The sequence below is a fragment of the Chelonoidis abingdonii genome, chromosome 2, assembly GCF_003597395.2.
Source record: "Chelonoidis abingdonii isolate Lonesome George chromosome 2, CheloAbing_2.0, whole genome shotgun sequence".
NCBI classification, from domain to species: domain Eukaryota; kingdom Metazoa; phylum Chordata; order Testudines; family Testudinidae; genus Chelonoidis; species Chelonoidis abingdonii.
This window is the reverse complement of record NC_133770.1, coordinates 160,670,694-160,696,909: the sequence shown is the minus strand read 5'-3', so window position 1 is coordinate 160,696,909 and position 26,216 is coordinate 160,670,694. Positions and strand designations below refer to the sequence as shown.

The window sequence follows — 26,216 nt, the reverse complement described above, 5'->3', positions numbered from 1 at the left end:
AGGTTGGTAGGGCATCATGCTACCTGTGCTGAGCCTGTCTGGGGTGAGGGTGGGTGTAAATCACAAGTCTTATTTGCCATGGGTGGGGTCAATTTGACACGTTTCCCCAGCACTAAATCCCCTTAAAATCCAAACAAGCCCTCGTGCTAGGATCTTCTGTCACTTAACGGTATTTGTCAGTAGAAGATAATCCAATATCTTGGCTATTTTGTGTCTACAATATCTATAGTGAGAAACTAACCAGCAGAGTCTAAGTAATGCGAACCAGCAAGCTCCGCAGCAGCCAGGCAATTGTTCAACTGGCTTCAACAGAACAACTCAAAACAATGCTGTGACATATGTATTTTCTTCCTACTTGCTTATTGCCTTGCCAACTTCGGCGCTAAATGAATCCCACAACATCTTGAGCCAAGCATCCCGAGTTAGAATGGCAGAGGGGCTGGAGGATGGACACCCAACGCAATCTATGTGCTAGGACACTCGTTGTCAAGAGAACTCTGCTGGTGGAGGGGAAGGGAATTAAGAACCGCAAGGCAAGTGGTTTTGTTTTTAAGGCATTGGGAATGGGACTCAGTGGGTTTGGGTTCCATTTCTACATCTGCCACTGACCCCATCAGGGAAATGGCTTAGGCACAGCTGCACTGCAATCCCAGGGTTTGATTGCAGCTTGTGTAGGCATAACAAGCTAGCAATGTGGGCGAGTGGTTCAAATTACCCAGGATTCTAGGTGGGCTTATACAATCTGCACTGGAGCCTGTGCTGCCATAGCTTCACTGTTCTGATCTAGCTAGATTAAAGCTAGCTTGGTTGGATATATCTACACAAGCTGCAATCACACACAGTTATTGCAATGTAGACATACCCTTTGGCCAGGTCTACACTGCGACTTTAAATCGGTTTAATGGCCGATATACCGATTTAACGCTGTATCCGTTCACACGACGTCGTCATTAATATCGAGTTAAACGGCTCCTTAAATCGATTTCGGAACTCCTCCCAAACGAGAGGAGTAGCGCTAAATTCGATAGTGATAACTCGGATTAGGGTTCATGTGGACGGAAATCGACGTTATTGGCCTCCGGGCGGCATCCCAGAGTGCAGCACTGACCGCTCTGGACAGCAATCTGAACTCGGATGCAGCGGGCAGGTAAACAGGAAAAGCCCCGCGAACTTTTGAATTACATTTCCTGCTTGCCCAGCGTGGAGCTCTGATCAGCACGGCTGGCGATGCAGTCTGAAATCGAAAAAGAGCTCCAGCATAGACCGTACGGGAGATACTAGGTCTGATCGCTGTATGGGGAGACAAATCTGTTGTATCCAGCTCCGTTACAGAACACGAAATGCCAAAGCGTTTGAATAAAAAACTCCAGGATACACAGCGCTGCGTGACAAGCGTAACGGGAAGCCAGAGACTCAAATGGACGCTCATGAAGGGAGGGAGGGGGTACTGAGGACTCCAGCTATCCCACAGTCCACAGCAGTCTCTGAAAATTATTTGCATTCTTGGCTGAGCTCCCAATGTCTGTAGGTTCAAACACAGTGTCTGGCGTGGTTCAGGGAACAGCTCCTCAGTTTATTTCCCCCCACCACCACGTGAAAAAAAAAAGGGAAAGATTGCTGTGCTATGGCGTTTGCTCAATGCACTCCGCGAAAAAGGCGCCAAAGGGTTGTCTGCTGCCTTCACAAAGGGAGGGGTGAGGCTGTACCCAGCACCACCCGGGGCAGTGTTTTCTGCCCCATCAGGCACTGTGCTCTCAACACGGAAGTGGGAACTATGGGATAGCTGAGGAACAGCTACCCACAGTGCACCGCTCCTGAAATCGATGGTAGCTTTGGACCATGGACGCAAACAATCGATTTCGGGATCCCACTGTGGACGCGCTAAACCGATTTTATTAGATCTGTTTTGTAATATCGGTTTAAGCTAATTCGAAATAATCGTGCAGTGTAGACGTACCCTTTGTCTCACTGCGCCTCAGTTCCCAGTCTTCTCCCACCCTTTGGCTGTCTTGTCTATTTTGATCCTGCAACTAGCTCCATGCGGAGCCAGGCTGAAATCAATAGAGGAGTACTTATGGAGAACAATTTACTGACTGGAGTTTTCAATTGTAAGCTCCCCTAATCAGGGTTCTCTCTTATTATGTGTACGTACAGCGCCTAGAACAATGCAGTCCTGATGTGGGGAGGGGCCTCAAAACACTATTATAATGCAAGTGATAAATATATAAATTATTATTAGAAATGGTAAAAAACAGGAAATAAATTACCTCTCGCCCCAAAAAACTATTTTTTTCCCCTGGTCAGAATTGCATAGGAATTCAAAAACATTCTGATCAGTGCTATAGTTGGTTGAAAAACAAGGACAAAGTTGTCAAAACTCTTCCCCTCTCCTCTTTTTTGTTTTAATTTTTGGCTGAAATTTGAAACTGATGAAATTTTCATGGACATTTCAAAACAAACTAATTTCATCCAGCTCTACCACCACCACAAATTATTCTGAATGCATGTGGCGTAATTTACCGTCAATCACACACAAACATTTTTGTCCCAGCACAGCACAGCCCTGATCCTGCAAAGATTTACTCATATGCTTAAACTTTACTCATGGTGAACAGCTCCACTAAGTGGATGGACCACTCAGTAGATAAAGCTATGCCCATGGGTGAGTCTTTACAGGATTGGAGCCTGTCTTGTGTTAGGATAAAAATGTTTCTAATGGTAAACTACACTGCATTCATTTAGAATAATTTGTCTTCTTGGAGCTGGATTAAATTAGTTTGATTTTTGAAATCTCCACATCTCTGATAGCTGATCGTATTTATGCAGTATAAACACACAACCATAAAATCAAAAAACTCTTTCCAGTGGGGTGGCTGGAGCCGTCTCCTTACCTCCTGCCTGAAGGCTTTTCGGAAGCCACTGCTGCTGCTAGGAGCAAAGGCACGTCCAGGGATGCAGCTCACTACAGCAGGCATCCCGTTTTCACAGGTGATATTCTTCTCTGCATCCACGCTGAGATGGTTGCCCATTTTGCAGCTGGAGATGTGAGCTTCGTTGCCAGTGCAGTCCATGGAGTAAGCCCAATAATTTTGCTTCCTCTTGCTGGCAAACATCCTGAAAGAAAAAGGAAATCAGACAGCTAGTGAAATCATTCAAAACCACTCAAAGGAAATCATTCTCTGCACCGCCAGCCTGTGGAACTCCCTGCCACAAGAAGTTGTTGAGACAAATACTGCAGCTAGAACTTTAGAAGAACCCTGGATTACTTGAAGACTACTGCTAAATTTCTAGCAAATGGATTAGTACAGAAATTTTCCTATCTTTCTCATATCTTATCTGCTTCCTGAAGCTGAGAGCAGGGTGATACATGCTTTATCTACACTCAGAAGTTGCACTGGTTTAACTATATTTAAAAAGGAATTCATTTAATCAAGTTAAGATTGATTGGCCACAGATCCATTTGCTTGTGTAATGACCCTTTGTTTAGTTTGTCACCAAGGACTGATCTCAGGTCTGAAGTTCTGACCTCTGCCACTTGAGTGAAAGGACAGTCCATGAGCTAGGAGCAATAGCAGGAGACTATCCCCTCTCTGGAATAGCCACCCAAAGGGACACAGACACACTTGTGCAATTCTACTTGCACCACATGCTGCACAGGCATAAACTGACACTTTGCACAAAATGCAGGGACTTTTTTTTGGCATATGCAAATTGATGCAGTGCAAATAAAGCTGGTGCATTGTTGCAGGCCCTTGAAAATGTGGCCCTTGACATAACTGTTATCCCAGCAAATTAGCGGGGTAGGGGGGGAAAATGAAAAACTGAGGATAAAGTGAGGGCTCTCCAACGCTTCTCAAAGCTGCAGCATTAACAGCCTTGAGCCTGAGGAGAACTTCCGAGAGTCAGAGTGACTCCCCTCGTGACACATTTACATGAGAGGAGATTGGCAGGAGATTCCACGTCTTGCACCCAAACTGGATCGCTCAACGGGAATGACTCCAGCGACTGGGGAGTGGAGGAGAGATAAACCCATGGGGGCGGTGGGGGAGAAACCTGTTCAACTTCCAGCCAAAGCCACAAGGCTATCTTATGGCTGCATCTGAGCTGGAATGGAATGGTAGGGTACAGTAGGGGATGGATGGCATCTACCACTACCAGAGGAGAGATTCTGCAAATTAAGTTAATCAAAATCCAAAGGAGCCAAAACATGACTGTAATCCTGAAGTGTCTTTATAAGAGCCCACATGTGCCACTATTCTGGCATGAGTAGCAAAGGAGTGACAGTGATCCGAAAGGTAGCTAGAAGAGTGTAATTATGGTGGACAAAATGCTAAGAAATGAAGCTAAGATTTTGATTAATTGTACCATTGATAAAGGAAAGCCAAAATGAGGGGAGGGCATCTGAACAGTTCAGGGAGCTGGTAGAGAAAGAATCTTTTTCCGCTAGCTAGGTTGTTGGTGTCAATTCAGCCTAGACTGGAAGTGACTGCAAGCTGTTCCCATCTGATAATCATTCAGAGGGGCCATGTGAAATAGGATCTCAGTCCGTTTCCCAATGGGCAGCTTTCCAAAAGGACAGAATCCACCATTCAACAGTTGGTTCTAATTGCCCATCCTTGTCAGTCTCAGCAGAGGTATCTAGGCTGCAATGGCTTCTGGATACCGAGCTGTAACCTTCCAGCGGGAGTCCATCATCACTGAGCCGTGCAGGGGAAATTTGTCGGTCTTGTGAATAAAGGCCTCCGAGGCTGTCAAGCCAAAAATAAAATCTTTCCCCACCACTAAATTTACCCCCCAAACCAATAGACAATTTAAAAGTCAAACTGATAGAAACCCAGGACAAAAATCAGTGAAGCTTTGTTTTGTTTTTGGAGGCTGGAGTGATGGCAAAACTTTGAAATTTCATTGAAATTACAAAAATTAAACCAACCTTTCGAACAGCTCTATTCCACCATCCATCTCCACCCCCAACTAAGTCTCCCTGGCACAAGTGTAAAGGGGAGTCACCAGCTACAGCACAAAAGTATCAAAGTCAACATCCCGTTTAGAAACGAACACACACAGCAGGCAGATAAGGAGACACAGCTGATGGGTTTGGACCAGCCATTTCTTAACAGGAACATCCCATTCCACTTTCCACTGAAGCCTGGGATTGAAAGGCAGCAAGAGTTGGGTGTCTAACTCCTTTAGGTGTCTGACAATCCCAGCAGAAGTGACCCCGAAGTTAATAGTTGATCACTTTGGAATACAAACAAGGGGTCAGATTCTGTTGTCAGTCATACCAGGGTAAAATCAAGAATAAAACTGACTTCAGTGAACATTGACATTACTCCAGATTTACATCAGTGTAATGGAGATCAGAATCTGGCCCTACATTGAGACATTTATACTCATGAGAGCTGACTGTTGGAGATTCAGTTTTTTTGTTCATTAGAAAAATACAAGCATTATAAGCATTTACACTGGAAACCCTTGACCCGCCACACACATGCAAAGAGTTACATGAATTTTGCAAGCAGGCAAGGAACGTGGGTCTGCCTTATAATAGCAGACGAAGGGCTGTCGTCTTTTAGCAAATAATGATCTCATCCCAAGGAATTTCTTGAGGTATTTACATCTGGCTGGCATTAATAGCCCTTGGTAAACTGGTTAATACCACCCAGGAAATGCCCTGGGCCTCTTGTCAGCTCACCTCCCTTGACAGATTCTGGATTTTCAAAGGTTGTAGACTACAGTTTACTTTACAGTTCCTTAGTCTTCAGTAACCTATCTGGGACTGATGATACAGAAACGTATCTCACTGGTGTAAATCAGGAGTAACTCTACCAAAGCCAAAGGAGTATGAATAAAGACTCAGGTCCTGAGAGTTTAAGAGACAGAATCAACTGAGTGTGTTTTAATGGGTCGTTAAAAACTGATCTTCACCATCCATTGAACGACACCTGCCCAACCAAGGTTGAATTTATTTCCCCCATGTTAAGTATCTTGTCAAATTGTCTTAAACGGGCTGTCTTGATTATCACTACAGAAGTTTTTTTTCTCCTGCTGTCAACAGTTCATCTTAATTAATTAGCCTCTTAGAGTTGGTTGGGCAACTCCCACCTTTTCATGTTCTCTGTATGTATATATATCTCCTCACTATATGTTCCATTCTATGCATCTGATGAAGTGAGCTGTAGCCCACGAAAGCTTATGCTCAAATAAATTTGTTTGTCTCTAAGGTGCCACAAGTACTCCTGTTCTTTTTGCGGATACAGCTAACAGGGTTGCTACTCTGAAACTTCTCCAGCCTTGCTTGCTAGCATATATATACCTACCCCTGGAAATTTCCACTACATTCATCTGACGAAGTGGGTATTCACCCACGAAAGCTCATGATCCAAAACGTCTGTCAGTCTATAAGGTGCCACAGGATTCTCTACTGCTTCTCCAGCCTTGTGCAGCAGAGCAGAGGAGCTGCCAGATCTGTTGCCTTCTGCCTAATGAGGATCTTGCTTTCCCAGTAAAAACCTGCAGAGGTTTATTCTCCAGACAGGAGTGCAATGCACTGCCCCATAAATTCAAACACAGATGTATCATCTTATGATTTTAAGGTTCAGGGCAGCTCTCAGCAATAGATGAGAAAGGAATGGTTTGATGTGAATACAGGTCAGAAAGGCAGGAACTCCTGAGTTCTATTCCCAGCTCTTATACTCTCTTGACCATCTTGGACTGAGCTCCTGCTCACTCCAGTGGGAGTTGCAGAGGTTCAGGATATCTTACCTCAATTTGCCCATCTGTAAAATGGAACTAATACTGCTCCCCTTCCACCACCAGAATTGGGGTTTGGGAGATGAATTTATAAAAGCTCTTAAATAAATAGCTTTGAAGAAGCAACGGGAGCATGGAAAATGCACTGAGGTTTGTTTTGTTTCTTAAAAGAAATTGTGCCATCAAACGGAGAAGCTAAGTTATATTGAGGAATAAAACTTTGGCAGCAAGAGGATGATGAGCTAAGTTGTTTTCTTTCAAGCAGGATCCATCTGCAAATTATTTCACCTCCCACCATTGTGCAGAAGCAAAGCTGAATATCTGCTAGCTCAGCCCACCAAGCTGCAGTTAGCAGGAAAGGGGATGACTGTGGGTATGGAAGAGGGTGTTCGCAACCCCTTACCTGCAGCAATATGAAATCTGGTTACCCGGCTGTGGGATAACAGTGTGAAAGGTTCCATTCGCAGGAAACGGCTATTTACAAATTATGCCGTGTGAAGCCTGAGACATGAGAAAAACATTACAGGGCTTGATACTCACGTGGGAAAGAGGGTCATTCCACGTGACCAGGGAGGGATGAAATCTTTCCTTCCTCAAACCACTAAGCAATAGCACTAGACAGTGGGCGGAATAAGCTACAGAATGGAGGATGAGCCCTGGATTTGCAGGCTATGACAGATGACCTGGATTCCTGAGCAGGACTTTACAGTGACCGAAGCAGAGACTACCACTGAAGACACCAGCCCTGATTTTACACAGGACCATGGGGCAGAACCCTTGGAGTTTTACTTAGTCCTGGCAGGCCACTATTTAATACAGCTTTGCCCTAATAAGGAGTTTTAATTCATTAAATGCTGGGTTCCAGTAACTTTGGGCACACACACAATGCCAGAGGAAGGGAAACCATTCTTTTAGAGGTGACAATCCAATGAAGCTGCCAGTCTGACACATCTGTACTTAGCAAAGTACAAACACAATTCAAACTTCTCTTCCCTTTGGCACAAATCACACTCCAGGCTGTTCCAACACTGTGGAAAATATTCAAACACATTTTCCAAAGATCTTTATTTGGGTATCAACAGCTCAGGTATCAGTTCTCCCTTTTACCTGTAGCTGGGCCTGGCACATAGATACACGGGGGAGACTGCAGCGGAATAGATACCAGGTTCTCTGCCACTAACTTACTGCATGATGTTAGAAAAGTCACTTAGAGGCTGGTATTAAGAGTATCCACCGTTCAGACTGTGGTCCTGGGGAGCTGCACATACCCAGTGCCTCTGAAAAATCAGGCTCAATCTCAGTGCCTTATTTTTCTCCCATCTGTAAGATTGGGTTAATAATGCTGTATTATTTATTTTTATATGCACTAGAAATATGCAAAAATCCCTGATCTGAAAATCCTAATCCACATGTGTGCTCATTAAATATATATCTGTACACACAGAGCACACTATCTCATCCATAACTGCACACCTGAACACATCCTACACACAAGATTCAGCTTACAATGCTTACAGGTAAATAATCCAATCCTTAATAGAGAAAATTCGGAAAGATACTGCATGTACCTACTAGAAAACATGACTACCACCTCTAATAGACCAAAGGCATCTTGGTGGACATGATGCACACAGAATCATAGAAATGTAGGGCTGAAAGGGACCTCAAGAGGTCGTCTAGTCCAGCAGTTCTCAAACTGTGGGTCGGGACCTCAAAGTGGGTTGCAACCCTGTTTTAATGAGGTCTCCAGGGCTGGCGTTAGACTGGCTGGAGCCAGGGCCAAAGCCAAAGTCTGAGTCCCACTGTCTGGGGTTGACGTCAAAGCCCAAGTTTCACCTCCCAGGGCCAAACCCTGAGCCCCACCACCCAGGGGTCAGGCTTCAGCTTCAGCCCTGGGGTGGTGGGGCTCAGGCTACAAGCCCACTACCCGGGGATGAAGCTCCTGGGTTCTTGCTTTGATCCCCCACCCAGGGTGGCAGGGCTCGGGTGGGCTCCGGCTTCTGTCTCCGCTCCTGGGGTTGTATAGTCATGTTGTCAGAAGGGAATCGTGGTGCAACAAAGTTTGAGAATCCCTGCTCTAAGTCCATCCCCTTGTGCTGAGAAAGCATTAAGTATAACTAGCCCATCCCTGACAGGTGCTTGTCTAACTTGTTCTTAAAAACCTCCAATGATGGGGATTGCACACGCTCACTAGGTAACCTGTTCCAGTGCTTAACTATCCTTTAGTTAGGAAAAACTTTCCAAAATCTAGCCTAAATCTCCCTGGCACATGCTGCACTATCATGAGCTGAAGGAAAGTTGCCAAGCCATCATTTATTAAGTACAGTTGCTTCCAACCATTAAAATGATACCATCCTTCTTGGAAACACCTCTAAGTGCCAAGCAGGAAAGATCTGCTTTGTCTTATTAGAGCGAATTCATTACGTGGTTCTGATGTGCAGTGCAGGAGCACAACAGTATCTCTTTAGCTCAGGAGAGAAAACAGGCATGGATGGAAATATGTTCCTCTACTCCAATAGTCCAGAACACAACATGAGACCACCTCATAGCAATTACTACTTCACCGCTTGTATCCCTTAGACGCTGGAAAACAAAACTCTAGTTTGGGGATTTTATTTGTGCTGCTTTACAGTATTCCAGCCCCAGGACCTTTTCAACTGATCATCTTCATCTTACTAATGAGAAACAAGAAGTGCAGCCAGTCAGCTCCAATAGAAACCTAGAGAAACAGCCTGTCTGTGAGCTAAAGGAACAAGCGGAAAAACGACAACTATTGCTTCTTACAAATAAAATCCCCACCCCCCCACCCCACCAGCTTAATCCCTGGTCCAGCTCCATAGATCAGACTTGGGGGAGAAACTGGATGATTTCTTAGCATAAGCTATTTTGCAGCTGCCTTGTTGTAAGCTGTAAAGAGCAAAATGTGTTTATGTTACTGCTGGAGACAAAAAGAAATCTGCAGCATGCTAACTCGCAGGGGGACAGTCAGAATTCCTGCTAGTTTTATTCTGCATGCAGCCAAAAGGACACTGCAGGCTTTCCCCCAGGGATCATAGAATCAAAGAAGATTAGGGTTGGAAGGGACCTCAGGAGGTCATCTATTCCTACCCCCTGCTCAAAACAGGGCTAACACCAACTAAATCATCCCAGCCAGGGCTTTGTCAAGTCTGACCTTAAAAACCTCTAAGGATGGAGATTCCACCACCGACCTAGTGCTGTCTACACCGGGAGTTTAGACAGGCATAGTTACATCTTTCCAGGGGTATGGATTTCACACCCCTGACAGACCTAGCTACGATGAAGTAAGTTTCCAGTGTAGACCAGGCCTGTGTGGAGCTCCTTTTGAAGATGGACATTTCTACTGGGGATTGGAAGAAACTTGTGACTATATATGGCTAAGAGTGCTAATCATCTCAACAAATGGGGTATTGTCTACACACATTGCTGCTGATGTGTCTCCAGTACACATGGCTTGGTGAATCCAGGCCCCGTGCTGTAAGCCAAGTGGTGAACTCTTAACACTCACTGGTACTGAGCTGTCTCATTACTTTCATAGAATATTATGGTTGGAAGGGACCTCAGGAGACCATCTAGTCCAACCCCCTGCTCAAACCAGGACCAATCCCCAACTAAATGATCCCAGCCAGGGCTTTGTCAAGCCTGACCTTAAAAACCTCTAAGGAAGGAGATTCCACCACCTCCCTAGGTAACCCATTCCAATGCTTCACCACCCTCCTAGTGAAATAGTGTTTCCTAATATCCAACCTAGACCTCCCTGCAGCTTGAGACCATTGCTCCTTGTTCTGTCATCTGCCACCACTAAGAACAGTCTCCATCCTCTTTGGAACCCGCCTTTCACTCTTCTCTTCTGCAGACTAAATAACCCCCATTCTCTTTCCTCATTTTATGCCCTCCGTGGATATTGCAAGACAGTGCACTATGGAGTAGAAATAAAGCACTGTTTACAGTAGGGACATTTGACCAGCGTGCCACCATTGCTAACATCATTTCAGATCCACAGGCAGCAGCCGTGTCGTGAGCCCTAGTGCAGACAGGTTGCCGACATTTCAAGCAGCGTGTCATCTAACCCTGTTCACAGCTGGGCTAATTGACTTGGTGCTTAATACAGTGAAGGCAGTTGACAGCCCAGCTACTGAAGAGCTCCCAAGGCTGCTAACTCCAGTGGAGCTGAACAGTGGGAGAATTATTGGAAAATTTCTTCAAGGCAGACAGCTCCTGAGCAGCAACTGACTCACAATCCTTAAATTCAGTGAACTGGCAGCCAGATAGTCAGGAACTACGGGAGGGTGAGCCCAGGTGAGAGGCAAATACCAAAGAAGTTTGGTAAACCCTGGGTAAACATTTCGTCCGAGCTGCGAAACCCTGAATTCTATGCAGTCGTGTGAATGAGGAATCTTGTGTTATAAGACAAAAACAAGGACCTGTCTTACTGCAATTCCATTCGGTTAAAACTGGTGTCGCGGCATGCACTGGTCCTGATCATGCAACTGGATCTTTGCAGACAGCCCTCTATGCCTGCTCAGGATCTCTTTGAAATTGATGGGCCTCCACAAAGATTTAAGCGCAGGACTCAGACTGTAGCTATATACATATGTTATACGCACAGAGCCCACACCAGTAGCATGAACGAAAGAATAAATATTAAGACTATCTAGTAGTTGGAAATAGAAAGACTTAGTGAACCAAGCCCATCTTTTTGTCTAACTTTAAACAGATACTACATACTTTATCTTCTCCAAAAGGTTAGCTTCAAACTGGCCTCATGCACCCCTGGTTACAAAAGGAAGTGCCCGACATTTAAAATATTTACACAGAAGTAAAATCTGATCCACAGGAATGAAGCAACTGGCTGAGGTTTGCCCACTTCTAGGTCTTTGCTATAATTCAAAATTTGCATTTTTGAACAAGGCCCGAGTGTTCAGGAAACACGACCAAGGCTTATAAAAAGCTCCCCTCTTACTTGTAGACCTTGGCGTTGTATTTCCTTTCGCCCGGAAATCCAAACATGCCGCAGACAACTCGGGAATTCTTCACAGTCCAGTGTTTATCACAGATCTGCTTCCAGTTGCCTCCGTCTTTCACCTCCACGTAACCCTCTGTAAGAGGCACACGCCTGCGGTAGGTAGCAAGAATAGCTCGGATCCTTATGTCCTCCACCTGGATGTTCATGTTCTAAGGGTAAAAAGGGTATTTTAGGGATGCAATGTAGCAAGTCAACAGGTTCAAATGGTTAGATCAGGGAACTGGAAGTCAGGGTACCTGGGCTCTCCACCTGACTTGTTTTACAACTGAATAAACTGACACAGGGAAGACAAGCTGGCTTATGCAAAGTTAGTATAGGGAGTCCAGGAGGTCCCGTTCCCAGCTCCCCCACTGACCTTCTGAGCAACTGTGGGCAAGTCACTTCATCTTTCAGTGTCTGTTTCTCCAGCTTACAAAAGCAATGATCCTGTACATTGGTAAGTAAAGTACCTTAATATGCCCTGACAAAAAACATTATATATGAATGCAAAAAGTATTATGGCCAGACAGACGGACCTTTACAAATAGGACATTTCTGGAGTTTCTAAAAAGATCCTTCGCATGAGATATTTTTGTTGTTTAAATAATATTTTTACTGTAGTCTATTTCATTTAACATCACCACCCTTTGTTATAGCAGAGCCATATTGTTATTTTCAGTTTTTCAGCTTGCTTAAAACATCCTCTCCACTGAGCACCAGGGGAAACTTTACAAACGTGTGCACAACTGAAGATCCAACTGCAATGGGACTCCTGCCCACTCTGCGCTTGCCAGCTACGACTGCATCTTTCCATACTGTGTGGCAGCATTTAGCATGCTGTAATGCGGGGAAAAAAGTGGCTACTGTCTTTGCATTTTAGGCGTGACTTGTTTTGTGTCTAAACTCACATGCCAGGGACTGAGCTAGGCTGATTTACACCAGCTGAGGATCTGGCCTCAGAAGCATAAAAGTGAGCTGGGCCTGAAGTTCATATCATCACAGCAATCTATTTGTGCATCATTTTCCTCACCATGGACCCCAGTACTACAGTACCCAGGGTCCCTGATGGGCTACTACTCTGGTTGCTAGCCCACCACATCTACATTACTACTGTTACCCATGCTAACTAGACTGTAACATGTGCTAGTGTTAATCACACCTTCAACTGCAGTGTAGACATACCCACAGTGACTTGCCCAGGGTCACACACAGGAGGTCTTGAGGCCGATAGGGAATTGAACCCAGATGTTTCAAATCCCAAGCTAGCATGCAAGTCCCTGGGTTATCCTTCCTCCCTCCTTTCATCCCCCAAGAGCAGAAGTTTTAAAAAGTGGGTCTCTCCAATTGCTGTTTGTGGGTACTCGCTGTTTGCTCAGACTGGATTTCTCCTTTAGATGAAATGCACTTGGGACAGGAGATGGGTCTCATGCACTCAAAATGTGAAATCCATGTGGCGGCTGTGAGGGCAGGAATACAGAACTCTCAGAAACTCAAGCCCTAAGCTCAAGCTGACTGGAAAAAGAAAACCTGCTGTGGCAAGCAATTAAAAAGCTAGTGCAAGTTTCTATGAGGCTTCCAGGAGAAGTCCTTTTTCTTGTCAACAGTATAAAGAGTACATGGCTTCCAATGGTTACATCACAGCTGTGGAATTCTCCTCCTCCTCTCCCCAAGTTTAATCACTTAAAAGTGAACAAAGCCCAGCACTTTAAAGGAACATGTGCTGCTTTGATCCACTGTGATCAATTAAAAATATAAGTTGCTAGAGGCAGGAAAGGTCATATTTAGATTCAGAGCTGCCTAGAAATAGAATCAGCACATCTGCCCTGGATAGGAAGGATCCAGAAAGGCTGCATTTGGTTCTGTGATCGCCGCGTGCAACTTGCTAAATAGGCAGGCCACAGGCCAGATCCTCACCTGCTGCAAACAGATGTTGCTCCACCAAAGTCAATCGGCTGAGGCTCTGGCCTAGAGTATTTAGAGGAGGGGACTCAGCTCAAATCCCTGCACTCTCTCGTGGGCTCTGCTACTGACTCACTCAGTAACCTTGGGCAACTCACTTAGACTGTACTTTTTCAAGCACCCATTCATTTTGATTTACTGGCTTGACACATGCCTAGGTATTGATCTGACAGGGGTGTTGACCTCTTGTTGCTCACATTAACTTTAACTGCAGTTGTGGGTGCTTAACATTCAACCACAGCGTGTCTCAAAGGGTCACTTTTGAAAATTTGGCCTACACCTCTCGTTATTTCTGCAGTGTATTATAGTAGCACCAAGGAACCCGGGTCGTGGAGCAGGACCCCATTATGCTAGGTACTATACAGCTACAGAACAAAACACAGTCCCTGCTCCAAATTGCTTATCTTCTGGCTCGGACAGTGTGAGCAGTAGTGTAGCTGGGGGCGGGGTGGGGGGGAGAGAGTAGGAGGGAGCGGCTGCTCTCCCTCCGAGCACAAGTGGCGCCTTTTCAATTTCTTGGCACCTTTTAAATTTTTATTCACCTAGTGGCACTTTTACTGACGGGGTGGCACTCCGGGTCTTCGACAGCACTTCAGCGACGGGTCCTTCACTTGCTTGGGTGTGTTCGGTGGCACCAAAGGACTTGCCGCCGAAATGAAGGACCTGCTGCCTAACAGCTGCTAGGCATGAAAACAAATCTAGTAGTAGAAAACCCTGAAGAGTTTAACATCTAAACAGAAAAGTCAGACAAAAAGTGGGAGCAAACGAATGTTATTAACCCTGTTTAGTAGACAGGAAACTGAGGCAGAGACCAAGCAGCTTGTCCAGGAGAATCTGTGGCAGAGCCAAGGAACTGAACCCAGACCTCGAGGCCCAGGCCAATGGCTTCACAAGACAACCCTTTCTCTAGCCAGCAGCTATACGCCAGTTACCCCTTTAGAGCTAAACCATTCGCTCTGTGAACGGTGTTTTTTCAAAAGGACAAATATGTGTGTTAGAAAAAACAAAAAGGGGCTGAGAGCATCCTAACATGGAAAAGCTGCAAACACCCTGTGCCTCACTGGGGCGTACCAGGGATTTCCAACATCAGAGCAACAGGCAAGCAGGAAGCCAGCAATTTCCCATTGGAGACTTTCCCAAGTTACCCAAACAAAACCCCAAGAGAAGAAATTGCAATCTTAGGAAGGTTATTTAAGAAAATAAAATCTACTGGCCCAAGTTCCACTTCTGTAGTTAGTCAGGCAGCTAGTAGGCAAAAGTGCAAGATAACATCCATTCCCAGACAGTGCTGACGTCCCAGGGAGTGGGTTAGTGGTCTAGGAAGTGAGAAAAGAACAGGAGTACTTGTGGCACTTAAGGCCTGATCTACACTACGAGTTTAGGTCAAATTTAGCAGCATTAAATCGAATTAACTCTGCACCTATCTACATAACGAAGCCATTTTTGTCAACATAAAGGGCTCTTAAAATCCATTTCTGTACTCCTCCCTGATGAGGGGAGTAGCGCTGAAGTCGACATTGCCAGTTCGAATTAGGGTTAGTGTGGATGCAATTCAACTGTATTGGCCTCCGGGCGGTATCCCACAGTGCACCATTGTGACCGCTCTGGACAGCAATCTGAACTCGGATGCACTGGCCAGGTAGACAGGAAAAGCCCCGCAAACTTTTGAATTTAATTTCCTTTTTGCCCAGTGTGGAGAGCTGATCAGCACAGGTGACCATGCAGTCCCAGAATCGAAAAAGAGCTCCAGCCTGGACCGTACGGGAGGTACTGGATCTGATCGCTGTATGGGGAGATGAAGCTGCGCTATCCCAAATCCGTTCCAAAAGACGGAATGCCAAAACACCTACCCCAGCCCACCCCTTGCTCCCATGGCTCATGAAGCCTGGACAGTAGTAAGGAGCAGTCCAACTATAGGCTGAGCAAGTGCAGAATGGTGGTTCACTCTACTTCCCTGTAAGTCAACCGCCCTCCCCTCCCACCTTGATCTCTGCTTGCAGAGGCAATAAAGTCAGTGTCGTTTCAAATTCCTGCATTCTTTATTACTTCATCACACAAATGGGGGGATAACTGCCACAGTAGCCCAGAAGGGGAGGAGGGAAGCAACAGGTGGGGTTGTCGCAGGGGCACCCCCTAGAATGGCATGTAGCTCATCATTTCTGCCGGATGTCTGGGGCTCTGACCCCGAGTGGCCGCTTGCATCTCTGGTTCTTCAGTAGGCTTGCCTGATATTCTAGGCAGCACCGAATCTCCATTAGACAAAACTTGAAGAGAATGACCTGGGGAGTCATTCCCATTTTTGTCTAGGTACCCCTGATCGATCTCACGGAGGCCGGCCAGGAGCATCCCTGACAGCAGCAGATGGTACAGTATGACTGGTAACTGTCTTTGCTAACTTGCAAAGGCAAGGAGCTGCAGCTGCTGCTGTGGAGCACTGCAGTACCGCGTCAGTCAGCAGCATCCAGTAGATGTACGACAGTGAAAAAAGGCTAAACGGGCTCCATGCTTGCCGTGCTATGGCGTCTGCTTGGGCAATCCAGGGAAAAGGGCATAAAATGATTGTTTGCTGTTCCTTTCACGGAGTAGGGGTTGACTGACTACATTTACCCATAACAACCCGCGACAAATTTTTGGCCCCATCAGGCATTGGGAGCTCATCCTGAATTCCAATGGGCAGCGGGGACTGCGGGATAGCTACCCACACTGGACCACTCCAAAGGTCGACCCTTGCCATGGTTCTATGGATGCACACCGCCAAATTAATGTGCTTAGTGTGGATGCATGCACTCGACTTTATACAAGCTGTTCCCAAAAATCAACTTCTGTAAAATCAGAGTAATTTCATAGTGTAGACATACCTTTAGAGATTTTATTTATTTCCAAATTTATTTGGAAGTGAGAGGCACACATCCCAGCTCTGCCAGTGACTCATTGTAAGGAGGCTGTACTCTACTGACCTGATCCAGGAACTAGGAGTCAGGACCCCGGAGGTTCTCTATTCCCAGCTGTGCCACTGTCTCATTTGGGCACATCACTCTTGCTCTATCTTCCCATTTCACAGATGGGGAAACTGGGGTGGTGAGAGTTTAAGCGATTTGCCCAGGACCATGAGAGGAATCAGTGTCAGAGCCAGGATTCTAACTTAGGAGTTCCTGGCTCCAGTCATACCACCCTCTCAGAAGAAGCTCATGCACCAAAATACATAAACAAGCCAGCCAGCCATATGACTTGTACTCAGCTTAAATAGACTCATTCTTCATTGGTTCTGATTTGTATTTTGTCTTGGCGAAGGAGAAAAAAAATTATCAAATTGGCAGGAAATAAATCATCCTTTTTATACTTCAATCTCCAAACGGCTATAACAGGACGTCACGAAACATCATTTCATGATCTGCCTGAAGAGCAAGTATAAGCCACATCTATTTCCCCACAGTTTGTTCTCTCTCTAACTATTTGTAACCATACAACCCTTCAATTGCTTTAACCATGGATCTAACCCTGAAGTCATTACTCAGGCAAAACTTCCATAGACCGAATCAAGAACTGCAGATCTAGACTTTACACTGGAAAACTAAAGGAGGAACGGGGTGGGGAATAATCAAAACAACTAAATGTATATTTCTCAAGGAACTCTTTAAGAGGACTGGTAAGATTTCCCCCTCCCCCCCATGCCTGCAACTCTGTATGGGTTTCAATGGTTTCTTTTTGCTGCAGGGTTCTGTTGGTTGCACTTGAATTGGTAAGTAGTCAGTGAAAAGTGAGTACAGAGACATGCACTTTATCCTTCCAACGCTCACGCCTAGAACAGCTGGGCTAATGTGGAAAACAGATTTCTCATAAAACCAGAAGGAACCACAGCAAACAATATTTAATAGCCTGAGCAGATTTCTTGTTTAAACGACTATTGTCATGTTTCATGTACATGTGTAGAGAGAGATCAATAGACATACAGTGCATTTATGGGGACCATACAATATTTGTTTTTCTATTATAGTAGCATATAGCAACCCCATCAGAGATTGGGGCTCTGTTGTGCTAGGTGCTGCCTGGGATTGCCAAAGGAGCCCCTGAATTCCACTGAAAGTCAATCACTCACCCTTATTATGATGTGTATTACATTAGTACCAAGAGGCAAGATGGAGCCTCATTGTGTTAGGGGCTGCACATATAGTGTAAGGGACCGTCCGTGTTCTAAAGAGTTTACTAGCTAAACAGACCAGATAAAAAGTATGGGAGAAGAGAAGCATTATCATCCCCACTTTACCAATGGGAAACTGAGGCATAGAGATTAAGTGACTTGCCCCAGGTCATGCAGGGAGTCTATGGCAGACCAGGGACTTGAACCCAGGGCTTCTGAGTCCCAGTCCAGAGCACCAGCCATAAGGCCATCCTCTTACAAGACCAGACTTCCCAATCTGCAGATTCCAAATCACTCTATTAACCAGATGTTACTTTGTTTACAGACAGGGAAACTGAGGCCTTATTCTCATACATGCTGCAGACCCATGTGCTTCATCTGGAGCTCTGGGGCTCAGCACAGCTTAAGGAGCAAAACCCAGAACTCTTGACTCACCCAGTCCCACACAATGATTAAATAACACTTCCCTTACTGTAAAAGGGTTCTCACAAATAGCCATCTTCCTCATGCAGGGGTGGAGGACAGATAAAAACCAAGAGATTTGATTAACATATTGAATTACCATGCCTCTTGCATAACAAGCCCTCTCCTTTGGAGCTATTCAGCTAGTCTTGCATGACTTCCACCCATTCACACCAACAGCTATTGAGAGAGATGCTGTCCCATCTATCCCAAACCTCAGTTTCCCTTTGGCTTGGAATTCAACTACAAGCCTAATCCCGACCTGGATCCAAAACCTCACCCTGTGTCTGCTCATTAAACATCCCATCTGTGTATTTTATACGTAGCCAGCTCTAGCAGTTATACCAATATCTCTAGAGTCACTTTCTCTCTGAAAGGATCCTGTTTCTTGTATTGTTAACCCCACTCACCATGATAAATGAGTCTATTCCTTTCTTGTCTGGCACCTTTCCACAAACTGCATTTCTTGTTTTATCCAAATGTAGTTTTGGCAGACAGACAGAGAGAGCGAGCGAGCCAACATACAAAGCAACAAGTCATCCTCAGGCCAGGGCAACAGATTTTCTCTTCCCTAACTTAAGTTGTTTTACGCAAGAAAGGTGTGACAAGCCCACTGAAGCAAGGCAGGAGGAGAAAGTGGGTGAGGTAAAAGAGAAAGCACTGCAGATCTTTGGCTATGGTTTTTAAGCAATGGCTTCACCAAAAACAACTCACTTTCAGCTAAAGCGGCATGGGTTTGTGTGAAGTAAAACACTAGTCTAAACTAAATTGATGTAAACAGGAGGAAAGCTAAGCACTGGATTGGGACTCAGTTCAATTTCCAATTCCGCCACAAACACCCTGCGAACCTCGGGAAAATCAATTCACCTTCCTGTGCCTGAGTTCCCCTTCTGCAAAATGGGGCTATGGAAATCTGGAGCACAGTTTGCAGGAGGGAGGACTCTGGAGGAAGCACCGGAACATAGGGGCTGACTCTGTGGGTGCTCCGGGGCTGGAACACCCAAGGCAAAAATTAGAGGGTGCTCTGCACCCACTGGCAGCCAAGCTCCCTGCCCCACCTCACCTCCGCCTCTTCCCCTGAGCACACCATGTCCCCGCTTCTCCTCCTAGCGCTTGCCGCCACGGAACAGCTGTTGGGAGGGAGGGGGGAGGAGCAGGAACATGGCACGCTCAGGGTAGGAGGCAGGGAAGAGGAGGGGCCGGGGCAGAGATTTGGGGAAGGAGTCCAATAGGGGCAGGGAGGGGGTGGGGACTTTGGAGAAGGGATTGGAATGGGGGCGGGGCAGGGGTGGAGTCAGGATGGGGCTTGCGGGGGTCGAGCACCCACCAGCACCAGGAGAAATTGGTGCCTATGCACCCGAAATTCAGTCTGCGGGCACATGGCTGGAATGCTAGCTGCAGCATCTCTGTACATAGTTCTCTTAATAAAGAGTCAGTTTAGTTTTACACGCAGAGCCGTGTCATTACCCAGTATGCTGTCCATGAAACGGGTTAATGATACCTCCTTTCTTTCACCTTCTGCCCGTCTTGTCTATTGAATTGTAAACTCTTTACGGTAGGGCTGTCTCTCGGTTTGTTTGCATAATGCCTAGCACCATGAGGACCTAATCTTGGCTGAGACCTCTAGGAGCTACTAGAATACAAATACATAAATCAAACTACAATTCCAAGAACTGTCACAGTTCGAACCATCTATTTTTTTCTCCTGCTTCCTCAGTTTTCTCAATTCTATATTGGGTTTCCTCACTCCTCCCCTACAGCCCTGGATATAACACCTACCACGTAACCAATGGCCAAGGGTTGTTATGAAACCACAGATCTCAGCCTCAGATTGTGCAGAAAATGATAAAAATAAAAGTTTTGTTGTGAGTTTTTAAGAGAATCCCAGCTTCAGATAAGTTCACATGAATCTCAACTGGTTTGGTTTCCCTGTCGGAATTGGACGCTTTCTCACAGCTTTAGATCCAATTGCAAAAGGCTCACATAACCTTCCAGCTTTTTCCCTTCACCAACTGCCATCTGTTTTGCATTAGGCAGAACAAACATATCCTTCTATATCCACTACTTGCCTCTCCCCCAACTTGCTCCTTGTGACAGGCCTGTCATTTAAACACCCAGGTTGATGCAGATTAATGCACGGATCAGAATGAATCTGGTTTCTTATTCCTGGGAATCTGGTCCCCAGCCCTCAGGCTCCACTATTCAAAGTTCATTAAACAAACAAAACATCAGGGAGTGGCAGACAAATCTGCTTGTTTATGCCCTTTCCCTTTAGTATTGCTGTAGCCACAAAAGGGCTAGATCGCGGCTTTAGGGATTTTCCAAGAGTGAAGTGCCTAATTCCCAAAGAACTGGGCACCTCAATCCTTTAGGCTTTTTGGAAACATCTTCAGAGCCGTGCTGCTCCAGGGCTCCAAGGCACACAGCAGCAGTATTGGCCTAAGGGTGCAGCATTTGCTTCCCAGCACGTTGGCTCAGCCCTGCTAGCTGATGCACGTGCTGGAGCTGTCAAGGCAAGAGTCTGCAACCCAGCAAGGCAACAAGAGCACAAGGATGGAGAGATGAGTCTATCCCATGAACAGAGACATAAGATGGGAGGCTAGAGAAGGCTCCTCGGGCCCTCTTGTATCCCCAGCACAGAACAGCCCTTGGTTTTTACAGAGGAAGCAGAAGAAAAGACAGTTCATATCCTTTTTGCTATTAAATTCCTTAGGCCCAGGGCCCACGGCATCACTCTGTAAACAGCTGCTAATGCATTTTTCCCTCCTAGCTAGCAGGCTCACAACATTCCATTTAGAAGAGCAATGACTGTTTCCCTTTATTATCTACTCCAGCTCAGCTAGATTTTTCCATCCTAGCTGAACCGTCCCAGTTTGACACTCCTCAGGCTTTCCTCTGATCATCAGACTGAATGGCTTTTGGTCAACATTTAAAGGGAAAACAAAAACAAAAACTGATCTCAGCAGAGAAGATACCTTAGGCAACTTCAGCAAACCACAACAGCTGGGGTTTTCAGAAGAGAAGCTCAATTGCCACATTAAAATATACACCCACGCAACTATACCATGAGGGAGCCAGCCAGGGGACTGATCTAGTCTGAGCAGCCTGGGGTTTCTGCTCACTGACATCAGCAAGCTGAATGCTTTTAAACAGGCAACTATGAGTCAGTGGTTCTGAACTGGTGACTTATCCTAAGATGAAGGGTCAAAGTAGGCCCAGAGGGGGATTTCTGCCTTGACCATTCATCATATTGTGGGATTTTGTCTCTGTACATTCTAATATTATGTTACCATCATTAGAGCTGAATGAGAACTGCAAAAACTATGTTAGGAAGTGTCAGTTTGGATGTAGCTTGGAGCTATTTGGTTCAATCATGTTCATGATCCTATTTATTCACAAATAGACAAGAGAATATATTTCCATGTATATATTTACATGAAAGTTTGGGAGGCAACTATTCTTTGTATGGATACTTGCATTAACAGATTCCCGAGGTCTCTTTACACTAACAGGAACTTTGGTTAACTCTGGACTCACAGTTCTCCTGTTTTAGAAAGCTTTAGTCATCTAATCAGGTAGCCGGAACAATTTCATGTGATCTTAGTGACTAATCATACTAGTAGTATGATTCCATGTATCATTACATACCTTAAATAGGAGGCATTTATTAAAGAAAACATACTACAAACAGACTTCCACACAGTTTTCAGTTCCAGCTTTGTCTTCCTTGCTTACCAGAGACCACATCACATCTAGAACACTATACAGCACATGGAGAGATCAGGCTGGATAATATACTGTGAGTAAATGCACCACTATGAGTAACAAGTAGCAAATCAAAGTGAACAATCTGCAAATACACCATTGGCTGAAATCAGTTCACAAACTGTTTAAACAGATATGACTAGCAGGGGGCAAAAACCCTGTTCCTTCTTTTGGAGGCAGACACATCAGGCAATAGGTTTGATCAATTTACAGTGACAGCTCCTTCCAAGGCCATTTTAAAAGTGGAGGAAACTACATGAGGAAATCAAAGGGAATGAAAGCTCTGCTCATTATCAAAGCACTGGCCATGCCATGTGTTTCCTTCATCCTCATGACCACTTCAGGAGTGGCCAGACCAACAATGAGCTGAGCTCAGCACTGGAATACATTTCTGGGCCTGAGGAGGCCTTTTACACCTGTCAAAATGCAAAAGTTCCTGGTGAGATCACCCCACCTGTAAGTGTGAATCCTGGTCATGAAACCAGTGCACATAGAAAGATACAGCCTCATAAGGTGGTAGGAATTTAAATTCATCTCCATTCTAGATGTGCACTACTTATATTTTGGATCATGAAGAGAAGTAGGTACACACAATCCCCCTTCCTATAATACTACCCAGCTTGTATTAATGTACGTCAGTAGATCTCACAACACTTTACAAAAGGAGGTAGCTATCTTTATCCTTGTTTTACAGATGGGGAAACTGAGGCACAAGGCAGTGAAGTGACTTGCCCAAAATCATCCAGCAGGCCAGTGGTCGTGCCATGAACAGAACTCGGTTGGAGTCCCAGCTCAGTGCTCTATCTGTTGGGCCGTGCTGTCTCCTTATAAAACCTTAGAAAGTAAATTAAAGGCTGAATTTCCCAGTCCTCCAGCCTCGTTGGCAAAAGCCATAATTTACATATTGCTGATCCACCGTCTTCCTCCTCATCCATCTTCTCTATTTATGCTTCTTTTCCAAAAGCCTTGCCTATCCCACTGTCCCCACAGCTACGTAAACATCTTTTTATTTTAGTTACCGTCAAGTTCTAAAAAACACTTCAAGAGGTTTTTGCTTCCAAAGCACAAAGTCATGAGAGGACTGGACATCTATTTACACTTTTTATTAAAAAACATCTTCATATCGCCCTTTGCTTGCCCCAGCAGCCCTCCTCTCCTTTATTAAAGCAAAGGTGTCAAACAGTTTATCAATTCCCCCATCATAACAAAGGCATTACCCAACTAACTCCATACACTTAAAGTGACCTTTAAAACCAAGCTATTTCTCCACCCATTCCCCATGCACTAACATATAGGAGATCTGTCTTGGTCTGAACATCTGGAGCTGGCCCCACATGCTTCTGCTAAATAGCATTGACTTGAGTAATTAACAACCACCCAGCGTCCCAGATGAGAAGCAAGCACGGTAATAGAGATGAGGTAGGACATGGAAGCGTCCTTAACATCAGGAGAGTATTGAGGGAGGAATGCCAGAAGCCCATTATTTAGATCAGGGGTAGGCAACCTATGGAACGTGCACCAAAAGGCAGCATGTAAGCTGATTTTCAGTGGCACTCACACTGCCCAGGTTCTGGCCACCGGTCCGGGGAGCTCTGCATTTTAAATTTTAAATGAAGCTTCTTAAACATTTTAAAAACCTTATTTACTTTACATACAGCAATAGTTTAGTTATATATTATAGACTTATAGAAAGAGACTTTCTAAAAATATTAAAATATATTACTGGCACACGAAACTTAAATTAGAGTGAATAAATGAAGACTTGGCACAACACTTCTGAAAGGCTGCTAACCCCTGATTTAGATTATAAGCTCTTTGAGACAGGGAACCCAGCACCCAACATGATGGGGTCTCTGTAAATGATGGGAGCTGTTACGAACTAATGCAATACAAATTGCGGAGCCTTTTGCTGCACGGTGAAGGGCTTCACAAGCAGGCTCCCCCTTTGCACTGGAAGTTGCCGGCATGGAGGTGACAAAGGGGAAATGCTGGGGGAGAGAATCAGCTGGCAGACATGAGACAGAGAATAGCAGCATGCAATATCATGGAGATTCTTCATTGCGGCAAGTGGTCACTTCAGTCCAAGAGAAGGAGGATACTTCTCACCCTCGCAGAAGTGCTTAGAGCAGGAGTGGCCTACCTGAGCCTGAGAAGGAGCCAGAATTTACCAAATGGACATTGCCAGAGAGCCACAGTAATACATCAGCAGCCCCCCAGCAGCTCCCACCGTCTCCCACTCACCAGAAGCACTGCCAGTCAGCGCCTCCCCCTCCCTCCCAATCAGCTGTTTTGTGGCATGCAGGAGGCTCTGGGGAGGGAAGGGGAGAAGTGAGGACATGGCATGCTCAGGGGAGGGGGCAGGAAGGGATGGGGCAGAGCCAGGGGTTGAGCAGTGAGCACCCCCGGGGACATTGGAAAGTTAGTGCCTAGACAAGGAGCCGCATATTAACATCTGAGGAGCCGCAGGTGGCTCTGGAGCTGCAGGTTGGCCACCTCTGGCTTTGTGGATAAGTTCGTTAATGGTTGCAAGTTGCTTAGGTGGAGGCAATATAAAATAGAAAGGTGAACTGTACCCCATGAGAAAACCTAGCAAGGCCGTCGCTGCTGAATGGACTGGCAAGCTCAGGCTGACCTGCAGCAGACTATACCTTGGTCCCTTTCTTAAGCAGAGAACACCACGTTCTCAGGTCTATCTACTGCCCAACTCAGAACTTCTGTTAGGAGACAGCACTGGACCACCAAACATGCCATCGGAGCCACCGCCCTCCGATACCAAAGTGACAGCCACAAACCAAACAGAAGGAACCACTTGAGCAAGCAGAAAGCAGCAGTGCAAATTTATAGCATTAAACAAACCCACTGGTTTAACATGGCTGCACTTTAATTGATGTTTGTCTGGGCTTTAGCTGCCACAACAAATGCTCAGATTTCCCCCTTCCCTCCAGACACACCTTTATGTTGCGTGTGGGTTTGCATTTAGAGAGAAGTAAACATTTAAACTGACACAGAGAGAGTAAAACAGACTTATAACAAACAAGAAAAAAAAACTGTTCATGTCAAGAATTCTTGAGAGTGGGTAGGTCAGAAAGCAAGATGTATATGTGAAATCTTGTATCCTGTATTCAATCTACTCTGTGGATAACTGGGGCTTGTCAGTTTCCAGGAGTATCAAGTCAGCAACTTTCGCCAGTACTGCCGGTGCCCTGACAAGGAGTCAAATTAGTCGACAGTTCCTGCTCCAAAAAGCCATGCAATCTTTTTGTTCGGTGTTTGTACCGTGCCTAGCAGAATGGGGTCCTGGCCTACAATTGGCGTTCTAAGATGCAGCCATAATATGAATGAATAATAATAATGGTTTGATCGGGCCCGGCAGACTGAAATTCTCCATTTTGCTCAGAACAAGGACATGCAGGAGTAAAAGCAATATGAATTTCCTTCACACATCTCCCTTCACCCACACATTACTGATAGTTGATTTGCACTAGTGCCCAGAGTGTGTTAGGTGCTCCCCAGAAATACAAGAGCGTTGCCTGTCTTGAGGAGCTTGCAGCCGCCTCTCAACCCTCAAGGGGCAAGAGAAGAGGATGTTCCCAGTAACCTATTCCACCCTTGACCTCTTTGCTGAGGCTGAGTAAAAAACATGGTGGTGCTTTTCATAAGGTGGACTCAGAGCCACCAACCTCAATGCCACATGGGTCGTTGAAGACTGTTAGACAGCAATGACTTGCACTGGATTCTAACCAGTGACCAAGAGGTACTTTAAAAAACTCAGTATCCCCTTGGCTAGCCATTCCTTAAGTTCAGGGTAACTTTTAAGAGGACTATATTTTATTTGTATGCATTGGTGTTGTTGCAATGAGAGTCCCTGGATATTAGACAGCTGAGGTGCGGGAGGTCATATCTTTTATTGGACCAGCTTCTGTTGGACAGAGAGACAAGCTTTTTATTCTATTTGTGAACTTCTAGCCATAATCTAGATAGGCAAGAGTGGTAAATATTTCCTTTCTGCGTATAAAATAGCCACTCGGGTCTTCACTTACCCTAAACTGGTACTGCTAGGGCACCTCTCTGTAGCTAACCAATGATTAAGTCATTCTTTCAAGGGGTGTTCATTAAGGG

At 45.4% G+C, this 26,216-nt stretch overlaps 1 protein-coding gene across 1 annotated transcript in view; it reads right to left on the bottom strand.

Moving 5' to 3' along the window:
• Positions 1 to 26,216, bottom strand: part of LOXL2 (lysyl oxidase like 2) — a 90,939-nt gene that overhangs the window by 28,745 nt on the left and 35,978 nt on the right. The window contains exons 4-5 of the mRNA XM_075062753.1: positions 11,732 to 11,943; positions 2,892 to 3,114 (exon numbers count right to left, since the gene is read on the bottom strand). Coding sequence (XP_074918854.1) covers positions 2,892 to 3,114; positions 11,732 to 11,943 — 435 coding nt within the window. The remainder of the gene's footprint in view (positions 1 to 2,891; positions 3,115 to 11,731; positions 11,944 to 26,216) is intronic.